The sequence below is a fragment of the Lycorma delicatula genome, chromosome 7 (assembly GCF_047948215.1).
Source record: "Lycorma delicatula isolate Av1 chromosome 7, ASM4794821v1, whole genome shotgun sequence".
NCBI classification, from domain to species: domain Eukaryota; kingdom Metazoa; phylum Arthropoda; class Insecta; order Hemiptera; family Fulgoridae; genus Lycorma; species Lycorma delicatula.
In genome coordinates, this window is record NC_134461.1 from 41682863 (window position 1) to 41701244 (window position 18382).

The 18382-nt window shown below is 31.7% G+C and overlaps 1 protein-coding gene across 1 annotated transcript in view; it reads right to left on the bottom strand.

Annotated features, from left to right (window-relative positions):
• Positions 1 to 1841: 1841 nt before the first annotated feature.
• LOC142327460 (protein obstructor-E-like) overlaps positions 1842 to 18382 on the bottom strand; it is a 52877-nt gene continuing 36336 nt past the window's right edge. Inside the window, exons 4-5 of the mRNA XM_075370552.1 lie at positions 11264 to 11477; positions 1842 to 2316 (exon numbers count right to left, since the gene is read on the bottom strand). Of these exons, the coding sequence (XP_075226667.1) occupies positions 2271 to 2316; positions 11264 to 11477 (260 nt within the window). The 3' untranslated portion in view covers positions 1842 to 2270. The remainder of the gene's footprint in view (positions 2317 to 11263; positions 11478 to 18382) is intronic.

The window sequence follows — 18382 nt, forward strand, 5'->3', positions numbered from 1 at the left end:
GAGGATGTAAGATAAGATCGGGAAGAAGAGTAAATAAGGATTTGTTGTACGTGGTGGTGCATAGATGGCTTGGGCGATAAAAGTAATACAAGATCGTCGAAAAGGTTGCAACTGTAAAAAAAAAAAAATCATCTCCCTATGTAGTTGAGATAAAGTATTAACTGGAACTGCAAAATAATCGGGATATCAAGTTTTTTAGACGTAACCAGCTGTGACCTTGAGGCAATGCTCACAACGCACAACGTGCGTTGTGCATATGCGCCTATTATTACAGGAAATGTTTATTTAGACATGCTACAACTGTACGTTTACCCGCAAGTTGACCAAACTGAACGAGAAAGTAACGTTGCTGTAATGTTTCATCAAAATGAAAACTTAAAAATTATTCTGCGTTTTATTTTTGATTAGTTTTTATATTAACTTGATAGAGAAACTACGCCCCAAATTAAAAAAAAAGATTACAGAATACGTTACACATTTTTTAATTGTAAATTAAAATGTTCTCTTTTTAAATGCTTCCCAGGAAAATAAATAGTATTCGTTAAGAGCTGGCGGGGAGGCCTACAAATAATTCGAGCAAAGATGTTTTTTGATCGCAGTTACGGTTAAAATAGAATCATGTTCCGAATTTCGTTACGATCGGGAAAAATACAGACAAACGTACTTAAACTGATATAAAGAACCTTACTGTTGCAGTTTTGTATAAACTCAGAGATTTTTAAAAGAGGAAATAGGATGTGAAACACATCGACTGGTAAAAATGTTTATTTTTTATCTTCTTGGGAGAAAGTCGTATGCAGAATAATACAAGTTTTATTAATGGATTTTATTCAGTAAATAACTATTATTTTCTATAAAATATTGTTTGTGATAGTTTAGTTGATTAAGAATGAATAATTTTTAATATATATATATATATTTTTTTTTTTAGCGAATAAATTCAATTAAATGCATTTGTCATATCGTATTATTTATGACTTTATATATTAAAGTATTTTGTATCAACCTACTTCAGTTATTATTTAAATATTAAAAGCAACTGCTTTCATTTACAGTCTGTTTATACTCGATTGTATTTTATGAAAACGCGATGATCGTATTTAAATCTATAAAGCGATCGATTGAATGAAAAAGAGAGATTTAAATCTTAAGATTATGATCTAATCGATATAATAAAGAAACAATACTTTTACGTAAGGACCGCTGATTTATCGATCCGATTGAACTGTTGCCAATATTATTATATCCTTGTGAAAGGAGCGCATTTAATAATTTAAAGATAAGTAATTTGTTGAGTGGTGAAATAGAAATTTATCGGTAATAAATAGAATAGCGGTCGCCGTTTTAAACAAACTGAAGTCGTAGCCGGTTCACCGGAGAATTAATAATATAACCTTTTATGTTTTAAAGCTTTAGGATATTATTTGTTTTTAAAAATTAGAAAAAATGTCTAGTAACGTAAAGAAAATCCATAAACGTACTTACCAGTGAAACACAGAATTGACTATGAAAACAAAATATAAAATTTAATTTGCAAAAAAGGAAACTTATCCTCATAAGAAAAAATTTATCAGGAAATTATTTTAAAATAAGATAATACAGTTTATTTTAACGGTTTGTGTTTATCTGTATTAGTAAAAACTTTGTAAGAATTCCGATAATATGAACTATATGGTATATAAAAAAATTACTATTTGGTAATTAAGGAAAATTTAACCATTAAAAAACCGGTTTATTCAAATCATTTCCGTGGTTTACCAGTTTTCTAAATAAAAATATGTAAAGTGAGAGTTTCTTTGTTTGTGTTGTTTACGAATAAAATTTTAATAATTTAAATAATATAATTTAAAACAAAGTTTATTTTTAAAAAAAGTCACATCCATTCATTACTTGGTACAATTGAACAATCATAATTATTATAATAATTAATATCGTAAAAAATAAAATAAAAAAATCCTTACACATTTATGAAATATAAAATTAAATAAACTTATGTTCTAATAACTTATTTTTTAAATCATATCCGGAAATAATAATAATTATTACATTTATTAATAAATTAATAGATCGTCTCTCTTTCTTTTATTTGTTTTCTTATAATTTAAATTTTATTAAATTTCACTATCACTGCTACAGTCTTTCGATGTATTTTTGTTTGTTCATTGTAAAATTTACATGCACATCGTGCATCGGTGAAGTTTATATTACTTCAGTTCAATCTTCCAGCAGGTTTGAAGATTTTAATTTTTTTTAATTTTATTTTTAAGAAATTATGATTTCTTAGGCTTTTTGTCATCTTCTTCATACCAGTTTTCACTGAAACAAAAATGAATAAAAATAAATAAACATTATTTTGAAAATACGAATTAGTTTTTATTTTTAGTTTCATTTCATCAATCTTGATCTTATTTCAGAATATTCTTACATATTTTGAGTTACTAGTATTTTGTATAATGTAAGTAGAAATTCTTTATTTCGTTATTGCGAACTATCTACTTATAAATAAATGAGAAGTTTCTTAAGTTTTTAAGATTGTAAAAGATTTTTATTTCTAATTCAATATTTTCATAAGAGAAGTAAGTCAGTGATACGATTACTGCCTTATTACCGCCGAACAAAAAAGGTAATTTTCTTAAAGATATTCATTTAAATAATAATAAAATATTATATTTTATTAAAATATAATATTTTAAAATACAGGGTCCGGCATATAAACCTGACGATTTTTGAGGTATAAAAATTAAACTGTGTTTCGCACTATTAAAACATTTAATATATCAAATTAAAAATCAATTTTTGCAATTTATAGTGAATTACTTACATAGATTTATTTTTATTTGAATATTATGTCGTCCAAATGTTTTCCATTAATCCTCACACACTCACATAACCTCATTCTAAAATTTTACATTGCTCGCTCAATCATCACTTGTGGTACTACTTCAATTTCTCGTTGAATGGCCTCCTTGAGTTCTGCAATTGACTGTGGTCGACTACTGAAGACTTTATGTTTGAGATACCCCGCAGAAAAAAATTACAAACAGCCAGATCAGGTGAACGCGCCGGTCAAGGAATGTCGCCAAATCGGGAAATCAAACGTCCAGGAAAGGTTTCTCGCAGAACATCCATTTTGATTCTCGTCGTATGGGCGGTGGCACCATCCTGTTGAAACCAAATTTCTTGTCCTTCGGTTTCGGTCGCAGAAATTCATTCGACATGTTTACGTATCGATGAGATGTTACTGTTACTCTGCGATTTAACTCCTCAAAAAAATACGGGCCGATTATGCCGAACTTTAAAATCGCACACCACACTGTAACATATTGACTGTGAAGTGGTATTTCAAGAATTACTGCCGTTTTACTGAATTAATTTATTAATTACGGCATTAATTACTGAATTAATGCCGTGGATTATACGAAGCCCAATAACGGTAATTTTGTTTCTTCACAAATCCTGACAGATGAAAATGCGCCTCGTCACATAAAAGAATAATGGCATCCTGGTGGACATTTTCGAGGATGACCTCGCAAGCTGCTTTGCGAGACGCCCAATCATTTGCATTAAGTTGCTGCACTAACATCGTCTTATACGGATGGAATTTCAGGTCGGCATGAAGAATTCGTCGTACACTTCGATCAGAAATGGCTAGCGCAGCAACATGTCTCGCTGCTGAACGTCGTGGAGACCGCTTAACAGCAAACCTTACAGCGTTAATGTTTTCAGGCGTTCTCACAGTCCGTTTTCGTCCTGTTGGTTTCATTTTTAAAGCAGACGATGTGTTCCTAAAATTCTTCACCCACAACAATAACGTATTCCTACTAGGAACAGACGCGTGTCGATTTAAATTGAAATGTCTGATAAATAAACGCTGTGTTACTACAATAACCGAGTCATTTTGAAAATAGGCTTCAATCACAAACGCTCGTTGTTCACTCGACCACGACATACTGGCTACTGAAATAGCATGAATAGACCTGTCGATGTACAACACTCCCGCCTTCTCATTGACAGTGGTGCCAACATAACAATTACTACAAAATCGTCAGATGTATATGCCGGACCCTTATTAATATTTTAGGTGATGCGGAATATTGTTTCTATTTTCTTATTTTACGGGGAGTTCTTATGTGTTTACCGTTGTGCATATCTAATGTCTTAGTAATTATTTTAAATTGATTTTGATGATTTTATGTGATCGCTTGTTGTTTTAAGAGCGTGACATTCCATCGGTGGTTCTTTTGACCATTCTAAAATATTAACCGATTTAATGTAATATTTTTCAGAAAAATGCCTACAAGTGTTGAAAATATACTCGTGTGTTTGTTGGTAATCAACTCGTACATAACAGGCAGGCGCTGAACAAGACCGAGACCCGGTCTCTGGGTGGGCGGGCCTGGGAACGACATAGTCGGGTCCGGTTACTCTTCCTGGATATGAAGAGGCAGGCACCCTAACCAAAAGAGCCGGCCGGAATTACTCCCGGTGGTTGGGGAGGCCCCTTAGAGTAAAAGGACACTCCCCTGGGCTGTGCTTTACTTAATTGTACATCCGGTTCATGGAAATAATTTTTCAGTTAAGATGTCACGGCACGATCCATTCGAGATGCTAACCCTTTCTGCAAGTTGTTTGACAGTCGATCGGCGATTTGCCCGCACCAGATTATTGATTTTCTGAATTTGGGTGTCATCAATTGAAGTCGAAGGCCTTCTTGGTAGAGGGTCATCTTCAATTGACTGTTGACGACCAGTTTTAAATCGTGAAAACCTTTCACAACATTGCGGACTCAGAGCATTATCTCCGTAAGGTTGTTTCAAAACATGAAAAGCTTTTTGTGAAAGTTTTCCCCGGTTTTACGCAAAATTTGACGTTGTATCGTTGCTTCCAAAAAACGCACATTACAAAAATTTCTACTAATACTTAAACACGTTGCATTCAAAACAATAATACGAAAACTAAACGGGATTCAATAACCCAAGAACATGTGGTTACAGAGGAGGTTATGCGGAACACAGTGCTGCCAATCGCACGTGACTAAGTATCTCCGTTGGCGCGTAATTAAAAACGTTCGGTTATTTTCTGAGCAGACCTCGTATGTATGCGTGTTTGTTCACCGTAAAAGCTTAACGGCTAACCAATTTAGATGTATGATACTGCGTTGGAATCCTTACGTTACCGGGAGTGTCAAGTTATATATTTTATATATATACGAAATGAACAATGTCATTTCCAAAATATAGGCAACGGGAATTTTATAGTACGTGGGCATTTTAACCAAGTAAAATATTTTAACCAACTCGTATTGTCATAAATCCTTCACAGATCTAAGGTCTGTTCTTGATGACACAAGAACTTTAAAGCTTATTATGTCGGTTTATTACATTAGGGCCCATTACGTTTATATATATATATATATATATATATATATATATATATATATATATATATTGTTCAAGTTGCCAATAAAATTAAATTGAATGGAAAAAACAATATCCTAGAAATGACAAATTTATTTAATAAAACTATTCATCTCTATATAAACGTTTAATTTTTTACATTCCGAAAAACGGAACGACTTAAATTAATGATTATTATTTCTGTGAAGAACTTATCAGCGATTCCAAATTTAAATGATTAAATTTACGTATTATTAAAACGTGATACATTTAAAATATGCCGTAAAGCAGGATTATTTTGCTAATTCTTGACATATGGTAATTCTAAGACAATATCTTATAAGAATGACATTCGAATTATAAAGTTTAAGAGCTCCTGTCGAACAGTGATTTCTCGGAAAATTATATAATACTTATTGAGAATGATTATTTTAACTTCGCACTAAGGTAGATTGTTAATGCCGCAGATTTTAGTATCTCTGAGCCACATTATTTAAATTTATCGTATTACTTTTGGATTTGAGTATACTAACCGCTCATTATGCTATTAAATTATTTTACCGCTTATTTATTTCCTAAATTCGTTGTTTCTACGTAAATGAATTACGACAAAAAATTTAAAAATATTACTTTTATAAAATACGTAAAAAGGATGTTTACACATCCGACTTAAAGAATTTTTTTTAAATTTAGAATTTTCAAAACTTTTACTGATAAAGACGAATTATTTTTTTTACTATAAAAATAAGTCTACTTCTCTCAATCTGTCCATAAGCGTGTTCATAACTTTATGTTGGAACCGATCCAACCGATTTTCCTTGAACTAAAGAAATCGGGAGAAAAGTTTCTATACGAAGGTTACGTGTATATTTATTATAGAATTAATTCATATTAATTATTAAAAACCACTTAAAATTAAACTAAATAGAAAATTCTTTATGTAGGTGTGAAATAAATATATACACAGTTTTTTTTTTTACCTAGCCACACGTGGTCGAATTTTTGTTGGAATATATAGTTTAATATAAGCTACTGATTTTATTGTCATTGAGGTTACGCTTTACTCTATTATACAAGAAACCGGTTCTTTAAGAACTTAACTAGTGACCTGGTGGTGGTCAGGTTTAGACTGGTATTATCTGAACTGGCCCTATAATTTTTTTTTTCTTCCTGGTCGTGTTCCACGTATGTTACACGTAAGCTAATATGAAAGTAAAAGCTTAAAAGTAAAGTAGGGCTTATCTATTAGTATATATGTATTTATAACAAATCTTTGAGTTAAATTACTTTAGACAAATAAAATATTTTAATTAATTCATTTAATTAGTCGTTTAATTTCTGGTATTTTCTTTAGTACGTTCACATATGGTAAAAATATCCTTTGCTCAATTAATGAATGATGTCTTTATGTCCTATTTATTCAATCTCTGCTATGTATTTTTCTTCATCTGCTGATTTGTAAGTAAATTTTTGTCCTAGAATTTTTCCAATAAAACTTGAAATATTTTATTAAAAATATTTCTGTTGGGAATAAAACGTTAATTTTTTTTTATACCGGGTATTATTTTTGATTTCAGTATCTTTGTTATTGTAATAACAAACATTACCGATTGAAAATTAGATAAATGTAAGAACTATTAAGATGTAAATTTAACGTGTCATGCATCCAAATTATAGTAAATAATTTATAAAAGATTTGAATGGATACTAAGTGAAAATCATTAATTCGGTTCAACAAAAGTATGAGGACATATACAATTTTACCATAGATTTAAAAGACAGGTTGAAAAAAATCGAGGCTATATGCGACATTTTTAGATGTATAGAAGTTTTCGATATTGTAAATGGAATGTAATATTTCATATTTTAAGAAAAGAGGATTGTAATGTACAAAAGAAGTGTTATTTATAGTTTGTGCACGAATTTCATGTAGCTCTAAGAATAGTAAACTAATTTGAAAATTAGTTTAGAATAGTAAACCAATTTCAAAATTAATTTCTATTCCTCAAAGTAAACTGCGGAACAGAAAATTATAAGAAAATAATACAGCCTATTAACCTTATCAACAATAATTCGTTATAATTTTTCAATTTTATAAGTATGAAAAATTAAAAGAATTCAAAATCATTGTAACAATTCAAAAACAAGAAAAAAAATTAAAATTCGCTGTCTTAATAAATGGTCCAATCAACCTAAGTTATCCTTTAACTTTGTTACGCTTTCACCAATTAAATAATTTGTAAAATTCTATTATTGAAACCTCCTCGTTTTGTACTTTATCATCCCGTTGCTTATTCTGTCCTTCGGTTTAGCTGCATTTCAAAATTTCTTTTCCTTCTCTTTCTAGTTTTCCATTTGTCCATGTTTCGATGTCATAAATATTTATTATTTTATAAAAAATATTTTGAAGAATTTCTTGAATTTCTATGTGGTTTGGTAGTAACCTTTACTGCAATCTGTTTTTTATATCTTTTTTCTTTGTGTTCATTTTTTGTAATTTTACTTTCTAATAACATTTTTTAACTTTTGGCTTGTATTTACCTATTTTAAAATTTTATTCTTATTACATTCAAAATTGTTACATTTTATAAAACAGGTGTTATTCTATTTCAAATTGGTTTTCTTTTAGCAGTTATAATTTTTCTCTTAAAAAACAAATATGTAACATCTCTATTTTCTTTCCATGTTTTAAATTTTGCTTTAAATTTTTTCTTAAATCATTTCTTTTATATAAAAGTTGAAAAATTACTTTCTTATTAATTATATGTCCCACTACTTCTTAATTCCTCTTTATCTTTTGTTACAGTTTGTTAGTTATTGAAAATGTAACTCTCTTCTTCTCTATATTTTAATTTAATTTTTCTTAAGAGTTAAACAAATTTATTTTATTCAAATTAATAAATTCCTTCTGAATGTCTTAAAGTTAGCTTCGTTTTTCTTAATCCTTTTAAAAAGGTTAAAATAATTTAAAAAAAAAAATATTTTCCAAAGATTAATCAAATTAAAATTGCCTTTCCATGTCTTTGTACTTTTATATAACGAATTTATCTGCTTGTTTCACTTCTCGTAACATTACTTTTTATTTTGATTATATAATTTTTTTTTTGTTTAACTTCCGGATCCACTGTTAGGTATTGCTTCAGAGGATGATTTGTAGGGTCTGTGAAAATGCTATGCCTGACCGGGATTCGAACCCGGGACCACCGGATGAATGGCGGAGACGCTATCACTCGCGCCACGGAGGCCGGCTGATTATACATCTTGTCTTTTATTTATCTTCTCGTGCTTATTTTTTAATTGATGAAGAAACAAGGAAGATTTTATTTTTTTCCTAATTTGTACGTTGCGATATGTTCAATTTGTGAACAATAAGCAACCCCTTCCCTCCGGGTGGGGGGGGGGGTAATTTTGTACAGATTCAGGCCGACCATTCCTGAGATAAGTGATTAATTGAATCCCAACTACCAAAGACACCGGTGTCCACTGTCTAGCATTCAAATCCGTATAAAAGCAACTGTTTCACTAGATTTTAAACCTCAGAACCTTAGACTTCGAAAATCAGCTGTTAACTGATTTGCGACTACAAGATAACCACTAGATCAGCCCGGTGTGCTAAGATCTTATTTAACAAAGCGCTTTTGAATTTACTGGAATAGATATCAGTTTTTAAAATATAACTTTCTTTTTCCTATTCTTGGAAGTTTTCGGATTTTCTGTTGTGTCTTTTTTTTATTTCTTACTCGTGAGAACTCTTCTTCTGGGTATTTCTTTAATAATGTGTTGAATTAAAAATTTTACTTTGAATCTGCTTTTACGAATCATAATTTTCTTAATATTGGCTCTGAGGGCAATGGAATTAAATTTTGAATCTGCTAATGTCTGAAAGCTTAGACGCAATACTTAAAAGAGAGAAAAAAGTTGGTTAAGTTAGATATTATCCGTATCACATGCAATATTTTCTTTTACGAATAATGACTAAATCTTAAAAAATTACAACGAAGATTTTTTTTAAACTTAGTTATTTTATTCTTAAGGTAAACAAATTAATGGTTTAATTATTTTGAGGGATAATATAAGTACTTTTATCGCTTGATCGAATAATTAGTAAAAAAGGGATGCTAACTTTCATCTGTCCCATATTTTTTTAATTTCTTGATATCTGTTTACCTTTTCTTTCTTTTTCCTGTTTAGCCTCCGGTAACTACCGTTTAGATAATACTTCAGAGGATGAATGAGGATGATATGTATGAGTGTAAATGTAGTGTATAGTCTTGTACATTCTCAGTTCGACCATTCGTTAATTGAAACCCAACCACCAAAGAACACCGGTATCCACGATCTAGTATTCAAGTCCGTGTAAAAATAGCTGGCTTTACTAGGACTTGAACGCTGGAACTCTCGACTTCCAAATCAGCTGATTTGGGAAGACGCGTTAACCACTAGACCAACCCGGTGGGTTGATATCTGTTTACCTGTATTTCTTTTATATAACCTCAGTTTTAAGCTGTTTTACAAATTCCTGTTTCGAGTAAACAGGAATATGTTCAGTTTGTCCTTAATTTTATTCTTATAGACTGTTTAATAATCTTTCTAGAAGGCTTTTTTTTAGGTATTAATCTGGTTTTTATTTGATATCAACTGTTTTGCCTGAAAATCTACCTTGTGTTTTTTTTAAACTTGAAAAATTTAATTGATTATTGTTTCTATTTTCAATTAGTAATCATATTTTATACTATATAATAAAAATTATTTTTACGAAATTTTTTCCTCTTGTTAACGTTTAATTTATTTTAGTGTTTAGAGTACATTTTTTTCAATCTAGATTATTTTTCTTTTTAAGTTATTTGATCTTTGTCTTTTAAACATTTCTCTATTTGAGAGAAAGTTTATGGAAACTTAATATTTAGTTAAATTTACTATTAGGTTGAATTCTAAGCTATTATATATATAATTTTGTTATTAGAATATTTTTAAATAAGTTTTTAAGTTATTTTAATTGAACTATAATGATGCCGAATGTTTTGCAATTTTTTTCTCAATAAACTACAATGTAATGGAATAGTGATTGTAGAGAAATTTATTTGGAACTAGAAATGGATTCGTGTTTTGAATATGCTTTCCTTTAACTTAAAGAAACGGTAAGAAATAGACTATTTTATCAATTCTATTTATTTAAATAAAAATTTACATATTTAATGGAAAAAATTGTAAATAGGTTTTCAAGTAAATTTGTATTAAATCTTTTACGGATTCCTTGATTCTATTTTCTTGGTAGATTTTCTTTTGTTGTTACTTTACAAAGATTTTGATAGTATATGAGAATAATAAATAATATAAAATATTTTAACAAGATGCTATTCTGAAGAATCTTTATTAAATAAACAACTGTATGGGGTTTTTTAAATGAAAATATCATATATTCTGTATATATAAAAAATTGTCTTAATACACTACATATTCTGTATAATAATGAAATGTTATGTGGCGACTCGTTTATTAGGATATTGATACGGTTACATTTTCCTGAAAAACGTCAACGGGACGTTCCTCCTAATATAGTTCCTCTTAATCTTGGTGGGATTAAAATAGCAAGTGAAATTTTACAAGAACCATTTTCTTTTAATCAATCCACGTTGTATTAGTTTACAATATTCTTTTATTTCAACGTCTAATCTATTTAGTAATTTTATGGTTTTATTAATTTATAACCGTAGATTCTTTATAATAAAAAAGTTCTTGCTGTGAAAACTTATTTTATGGCTCTGGATAAAAATCGGTCGTATTTTATTTTAAATTATTTAATCAGAATAATATTTAATATCATTGCCAAAATAAACTTAACAATATAGTTATTTTTATATACATACCAGCCGGGTACACTTTCTGGGTCATCACATTTGAAATTGACATCATTATATACAGTTCCAGCCGGACAGCTACCGTGTTGTGGAATTACACCGTTTCTACAAATGTAAAATTTTTGACAGTCATCTGGATGAGGGAATGTCGGATGCGGTTGTGTCCTTCCGTTTGGTAATGTTACTTCACCGTCAGGGCATGAAAATCCATCCTCAAGAGCATCTGAAAAATTTAATCAAGATTTTAAATTATTTACGAAAATTGACTATTTAATTATTATTATACTTTTTAAATTATTTATAAAAATTTTTTCTTCAATTATTATTACACTATATATGTATATATTTTGTCGCGTTTTCGCGGCTTGATCAGGATAGTGAGAGATCCACAATTGAAAATGTTTATATAATTACAATTTATTAGTTAAAGAACATAAGTAAAACGAAGACAAATCAGTAATGATGACAATAGTAATAATAATGAGAACAATAATAATAAGTGACAATAATAAACAACTTACAATAATAATTAGAATAATGACAATAATAAATAAATAATCTTAGTAGTAATCACAACCACAACAACAACAACAATAATAATAATAATAATAATAAACAGTGATTACATACAAAACACAATTTACAGTAATCGTCAGGATTTATTCACAGGTAGATAAATAATGAAAAGCAGAATTCAGTCCTATGACAAAAGACATTAGCATAACCGCTAGTCATAATACTTTTAACCACTAGTCTTGCATTAACAATGTACAATAGATAAGACAAGTATAAAGTTCTTTAACTGCAATTACCTTTGCTGCTTACAAATAAAACTACCGCTAACAATTTATGAATGAAATTTAGTACATTATCTCTTTCATTTAGTCTTACAGTAACCGAACCATTTCTTGTTTTTGTGTTCTGGAATTACTTGTGGCATCACCTTAATCGCGTCGAACGTGTACGCCTAGAAATTAGCTTCTTCACTGACCTCGCAGAATACTGTCGCTGACTAACATCTCGCAGAACTCTCCTCTTAGACTCACATCATAACGTCTCGCTTAGACTGATCATAACGTCTATCGCAGACTGTCCTCGCCGACTCACATATCGCAGACTGACGTCATAACATCTGACTTATATTGACTTCAACCGGTCTTCCCCACTCTTATTCTCTTTACCAGCCGGACTGGATCCAACTCAAAGCGTGAGAATGATCGTCGGCTCTCACATTTTCCCATGAAATTGCAAATCTAGGTCCGGTAACCCTTCTTAATTTGGGACAGAATTTGTTTAGGTGTATCAGCGTGCAGTATCACAAAGGACGATTGTTAAACGGACCTGTTAGCTTTACTAAAAGAGTTCCTTTTAATCCTTTTCTGGATTCTCCCATTATTATATTTTCTACTACTTTCTTCTTAATTGATAGGAATCCATTACCCAGGTCCGTTATACCGGTCTTGTCACTATATATATATATATATATATATATATATATAGTATATATATATATATATATATATATATATATATATATATATAGGGAGAGAGAGAAAGAGAGAAAGCTTGTATATCTTATCTGTATATGTCCGTGGTAATCTCGGCAACTAATGATAGTGTAACAAGTCTTGTATAGCGGCCCTGAAAAACGGATTCCTACCAATTATTATGAAAATAGTAATATAATAATTGAAGAATTCAGAAAAGAACAAAAAATGTATCCTTTTAGTAAAGGTAACAATCGTCTTTTGTGATACTGTTTTCTGACACACAATAAACACCTGTTTTTACCGCGAGTGAAGCTACCGGAGCTGGTTATGAAATTCATGGGAACGAAACACTCGGTCGATCGTTCTCACGCTTCGAGTTGGGTCCGGTCCGGTAGGTAAAGAGGCTAGAAGTATAAATAGTACGGGGTAAACCATTTAAAGATCAGTTGTGTGGATTCTGCGACCAGTCCAGCGAGAAGAGTCTGCGGTGTAAACTGCGAGACGCCAGTCAGCGAGAGTATTCTGCGGGGAGGAAAGTAAACGAACGAATTTCCAGTGTGAATTATGTTCGATACGATTAAGGTGACGCCACGAGTAATTTCAGTAAACAAGAACTGCTATCGGTGAGTTACTATAAAAACCATAAGTGAAAGAAACAATGTACTAAACTTCATTCATAAACTGTTAGTTTTATTTGCAGTAAAGGTATTTGCAGTGAACTTTATACTTGTCTTATCCGGGATGCTGTTGTTTGTTAATACAAGACTAGTGGTTGAAAGTGTTAAGATTAGCGATTATGCTGTATCTTTTGTTAAGGGGTCTGAATTCTCGTTTTCTGTTTATTTACCTGGAATAAATCCTGAACGATTATGTTAAACTCTGTGTTGTGTGTAACCTCTGTTTATTAATACTATTTGCTGAGTGGTATGATGTTAACCGTTTTGATTATTACTCTGTGGTTGTGATCAATATGATTAATATTGGTGTATTTACTATTTTTCGTTAATTGTTTTATTGTTGTCAGTTATTATTATTATCATACCATTATCATTAATATTGATTTGTGTTGTAATTATGTTGTTAAACCAATAAACTGTAATTACATAAACATTATAAATTCTCATACTCTTAATATCCTGATCGAGCCGCGATCACGCGACAGTACTTTTCGAAAAATTCCTTCACTTAGCGATTGCTTACCTCTTTCCGAATGAAATAGGCTGGCTATATCGTAATTTATATCATTTCTGCTAGCTTCAGTCTCTGTGGTGGTATTACTTCGTATAATATGTGATTAATTATGTAAAAAATAAATTATATCTAATTAAGAGGAAAATATTAACTTTGGATCCATAAATAGAAATTCACAAATCCTGATAAGGGTCCAAACTCTTATAACCCTCCCACTAATCCAAATAACTTCGGTGGTGGTTAGGGAAGTGAAATTCAATATTTGTACCGTTCCAGATTTAGTTTCGGTGTCCACCCATATATCTTACATCTCCTTGGAATCTTAACAAAATTTGAAATTCGAATTTAAAACAGTTTAAAAAACTTTAAAAAACAGTTAAAAATAATTTATTATTGGTTAAAATTTTGGGATCTCTTGCTATCCCAAGCCCTCTAATATCCTTCAATTAATAAAAAATTGAATTATGGATGTCTTTCAACCGTCGACCGTTTTCAATTTTCAAATTGATCTCTCAATCGTTTTTTTATAATATTTTATTTTTTGTAACGAATAAAATGATTATTTTACTCGTGGTCCATTGATTAATTATATATAAACGAATTGGGTCCATCGTGGTTCCCCAGGACTTCATCACCATTAGGGCATGAACTTGTTAAAAAGAAGTACAAAATTCTAATTTACCTCGCGTTTAAAATGAAGGCAACATTTGAAAAAATGAATTATTCTTAAATTAAGTTACGTATTAAGTTAAAAAATTAATTACAATTTCTACAATAATCCTCATAATAAGGTCATAGAATTATTTTTCTCATAAGCCCATTTGGTTCCTATTTCAAACGGTTTAATTGTTTATTCATAATACATTAACAGAGAAAACAGTTTTAATGAAACCTACATGTGGAGTTAATTATAATTGAAATTATCTTCTAAGATAAAATTTCTTTTGGGAAGTCTACCTAGATTTTTTTTTCAGTTTAATAATTCAGGTTTAGTTTAATAAAGTGTTAAAACAAAGAACATACAATTTGCAGGAATGTTGATGGAAATCATTTTATTTTAAATTTCAGATGGTGGATTTTAGAAAACATACTTTTTCGCGATTTACTTACTAAGAGTACGTTTTAGTAAAATTGCAAATTAAAGTATCTAAAATTTGAAATAAATTTATAGATCCTTCGCTTAACTAGTATACGTACAGAATTCGGTAAATAGTGTTAAACAGAGCTTATCGGAACTGTATTGTGTATCGTTTTTTATTTTATAAATATTTATTCACCAACTATCTGGGTGAAGCCGAGTATACTCGCTTTCATTTTTAGAATGTTTTCCTGTAATTTTATTGCAAGCTGATTATTAAAACACAAATATGACAACATTAACAAATAAAAATTGTTGTTCGTGGGAAATAACATTTGACTAACCCAATTCAGTTTTATTTTAATAAAGATCACACTTTCTTTCAGCACAATTTTGTAATGTTTCTATACTTATTATTCCCCCCGGGGGAATCCGGAATCAAAGGTTGACAACATGCGAATTTACAGAAAGTGCTCAAATATAACTGCGATCCAAAAATTCACATAAAACAATTTTTGAGAGAAAAGATCATCCCAACCCCGTAGGGGGAAGACGCCGCCCACCTTGTGACGTTACCGGTCGCCACACCACCCCCTCCGATCCAAGCCCTGATGGGCTTTACCGGAGGTCGTCTTTAGATCCTCTAATTGATTACATCTCACATTCATCAGCCAGGCCTCGGTCGGGGTGCCACCAAACACCTCGACAAACATTTGCATCAGTAAAATCCAGATAAAAGTTTACCTTCACGTAGGCCTCAAACGAACATCTTTACATCCAATCTAACATGATCTCCTCAAACTAACTAACCGAAACCGCAGATCCGCGGACCCCACGCCTAGATCAAATTTGATAGCACCGTTTGTGACTGTGAATGCCACAGAAAACGAACCGGCTGAAAGTTAAATTAGTGCTATACTCATATCGATCAAAGTTGTTTTACGCAACATAGAAATTCAGACCTACACCCAAATAAGTCGACTAAATTAAGTCACCTAACAAGGGGAACGTAACCTCATTCCGGTCCGTACAGGAACCTGGGAAAAACTCCGCACCACCACCCGGTCCCATCATGGAGTCTCGCGTGGCATTACCAAGTCACAATCAGGACCGCCACCGGCGGAACGAAGCCACGCCCTCGGTCGCACGGACTACCATACCCGGTAGCGCGGCCACCCCTGCCAGCGGGAGCTGGTTAAGATCAACGAGTTAACAATAAATCGACTGTTTTAATAAAATTTCCACGAATGATTTTATATGCACACACATGTTTGTTTAATGAAGAACAAGCTACATAAAAATGATATACCTTTGTTACGAGAATTGAACCCAATACAAACTAGAGGGCTGTTTTCATCGTAACTAGTGTTATCCATGAGCTGGCGAACAAAGCGCAGGAATCACCGGTTAAGCGGGCTAAGCTAAGAGGTGAGCAGTTAATTATTCTTCTGTTTCAAGCATTACACAAACGGTGGAAGCGGTTTTGTAATAACCGGCAAAGGTGTACATGAGATCCCAACCCCGTAGGGGAAGACACCCGCCTAGTGATGTTACGGTCGCCACACCCTGCCCGTTCCTAGCCCTGTTGGGCTTTATCGGGAGTCGTCTATCGCCCTCTGACTTTTTACATCTCATAGTAATAAGTCCGGCCTCGTTGGGATGCCACCGATGTAAATGCCTCGGTAGACATTTGCATCGGTGGTTTATTAACTCAGCTTTTGCCTTCGCTCTAGGCCTCGTCCGGACATCTTGAATGTTCTACAACGTAGTTCGCGGAAGCACGAACCCCGCGCCTAGGTCTACTTATTATGAGCCAATTTCGTGAACGTCTCGTAAATCGAGGCAAATTAAACACAACATACCACCAACGATGTTGATCGCAACAACGAAATTTAGTCTGAGTTTCCCTTACTGAACTCAACTTCAGTTCAAACCCCAGTCTTAGGTTAAATTAAATTATGGACTCCGGTCTGGTCCACTAGGGAAGGCGGACAGACCTCCTACTCCCACTCGGCTCCATCGCAGAGTCCCGCTTGACATTCACCTCATAAACCATCGTCGAGATGTCGCTACACCTCACGGTTGCATGTTCTCCCATAACCATCTGCAGTGCAGTCGCGGTTCAGCCTATAGCTTTTGCAATTATAATACCTCTTGTCTACCTAACCGTGGCTCGCTGCCAAAGCGCCTATCGAACTTATCAGGCCAATCAAACTTTCCAGGCGGACTTTAGCCACTCAGGTTCCTACTCTACTAGATCCCCTCGGCCACCCTGCGCAGGGGGAGGAATCGAAGGAAGCCAGCAACAATTGCCCAGTCTCTGCGAGTCCTCTAGTTGACTCGCAGAAGGTTTACATGACAGTTAATATACCTGTAACCTAATTAATTACACTGAACATTACCATTAATGAGCCGGCGGTATATTCAAGGATCATACCGGTATAAGCTATCGGAAGTTCTCATCTGGTTCGAATTTACTGATCGGAAAGGCCAAATTAAACAATTAAAATAGATCACACCGCAGAGTAATTACTGTAAATATATATGATTGTTTCTATCCTTTCAGTTTCGTTTTTAACTCCTCTTTTTTATTATGTTAATTATATCCGTTTTTTAAAATAACAATTTATCTTTTGTTTTAGTACTTATAATCTACAACACGTCCCCCCCTCGAAAAATATTCTGTTTTATATATAGATTAATTTTTAATTGTATTAATCTGTTAAAAATTAAGCGAGCTCTACTTGTGTCCACCACTAATTTGAGATTTCCTTTATATTTTAGGCTACAGTATTATTCTAATAAAATGAAAAAAAAAAAAACACATAATTATATTTAAAGAAAACATTTTGTTTTAAAAATGATAATATCGTAAAAAAACTGCACGATTTTTTTTGCGCGGAACACATTGTTACTTGTCTTTATCATTCTCAGTTTAATTACTACTACTAGAGTAGATTGAAAAAAGGCGCGGTTTAGTTTATCTTTTATTTTTTTTTTATATTGTGAATAGTATACATTTACCAAACAAAAACGGGTAGAGATAAAACTTTTTTAATCTAATAAGTTCATTAATTCACGCCTTCTTCACAATTTTATTAATCTTTATCCAAATATTGTTTTTTTGACAATAAAGCGTTTTACATTAGAACGTTGAATTTTTAATTATTATTTTAGGTTTTTTTTTACTATACTATCTCTTAAATAATCTAGGATTTTTATATTCGGGTTTCATTGAAAAAAGTGTGAATTTTAAGAATTCACAATCGGTAATTTACCGTAAAATTAACATATAAATGTTTCATTTGTCATCGACTAGTGCCCGGGCGTCATAATTGTGTAATCATTTTTCTGCATTTGCGTTCATCC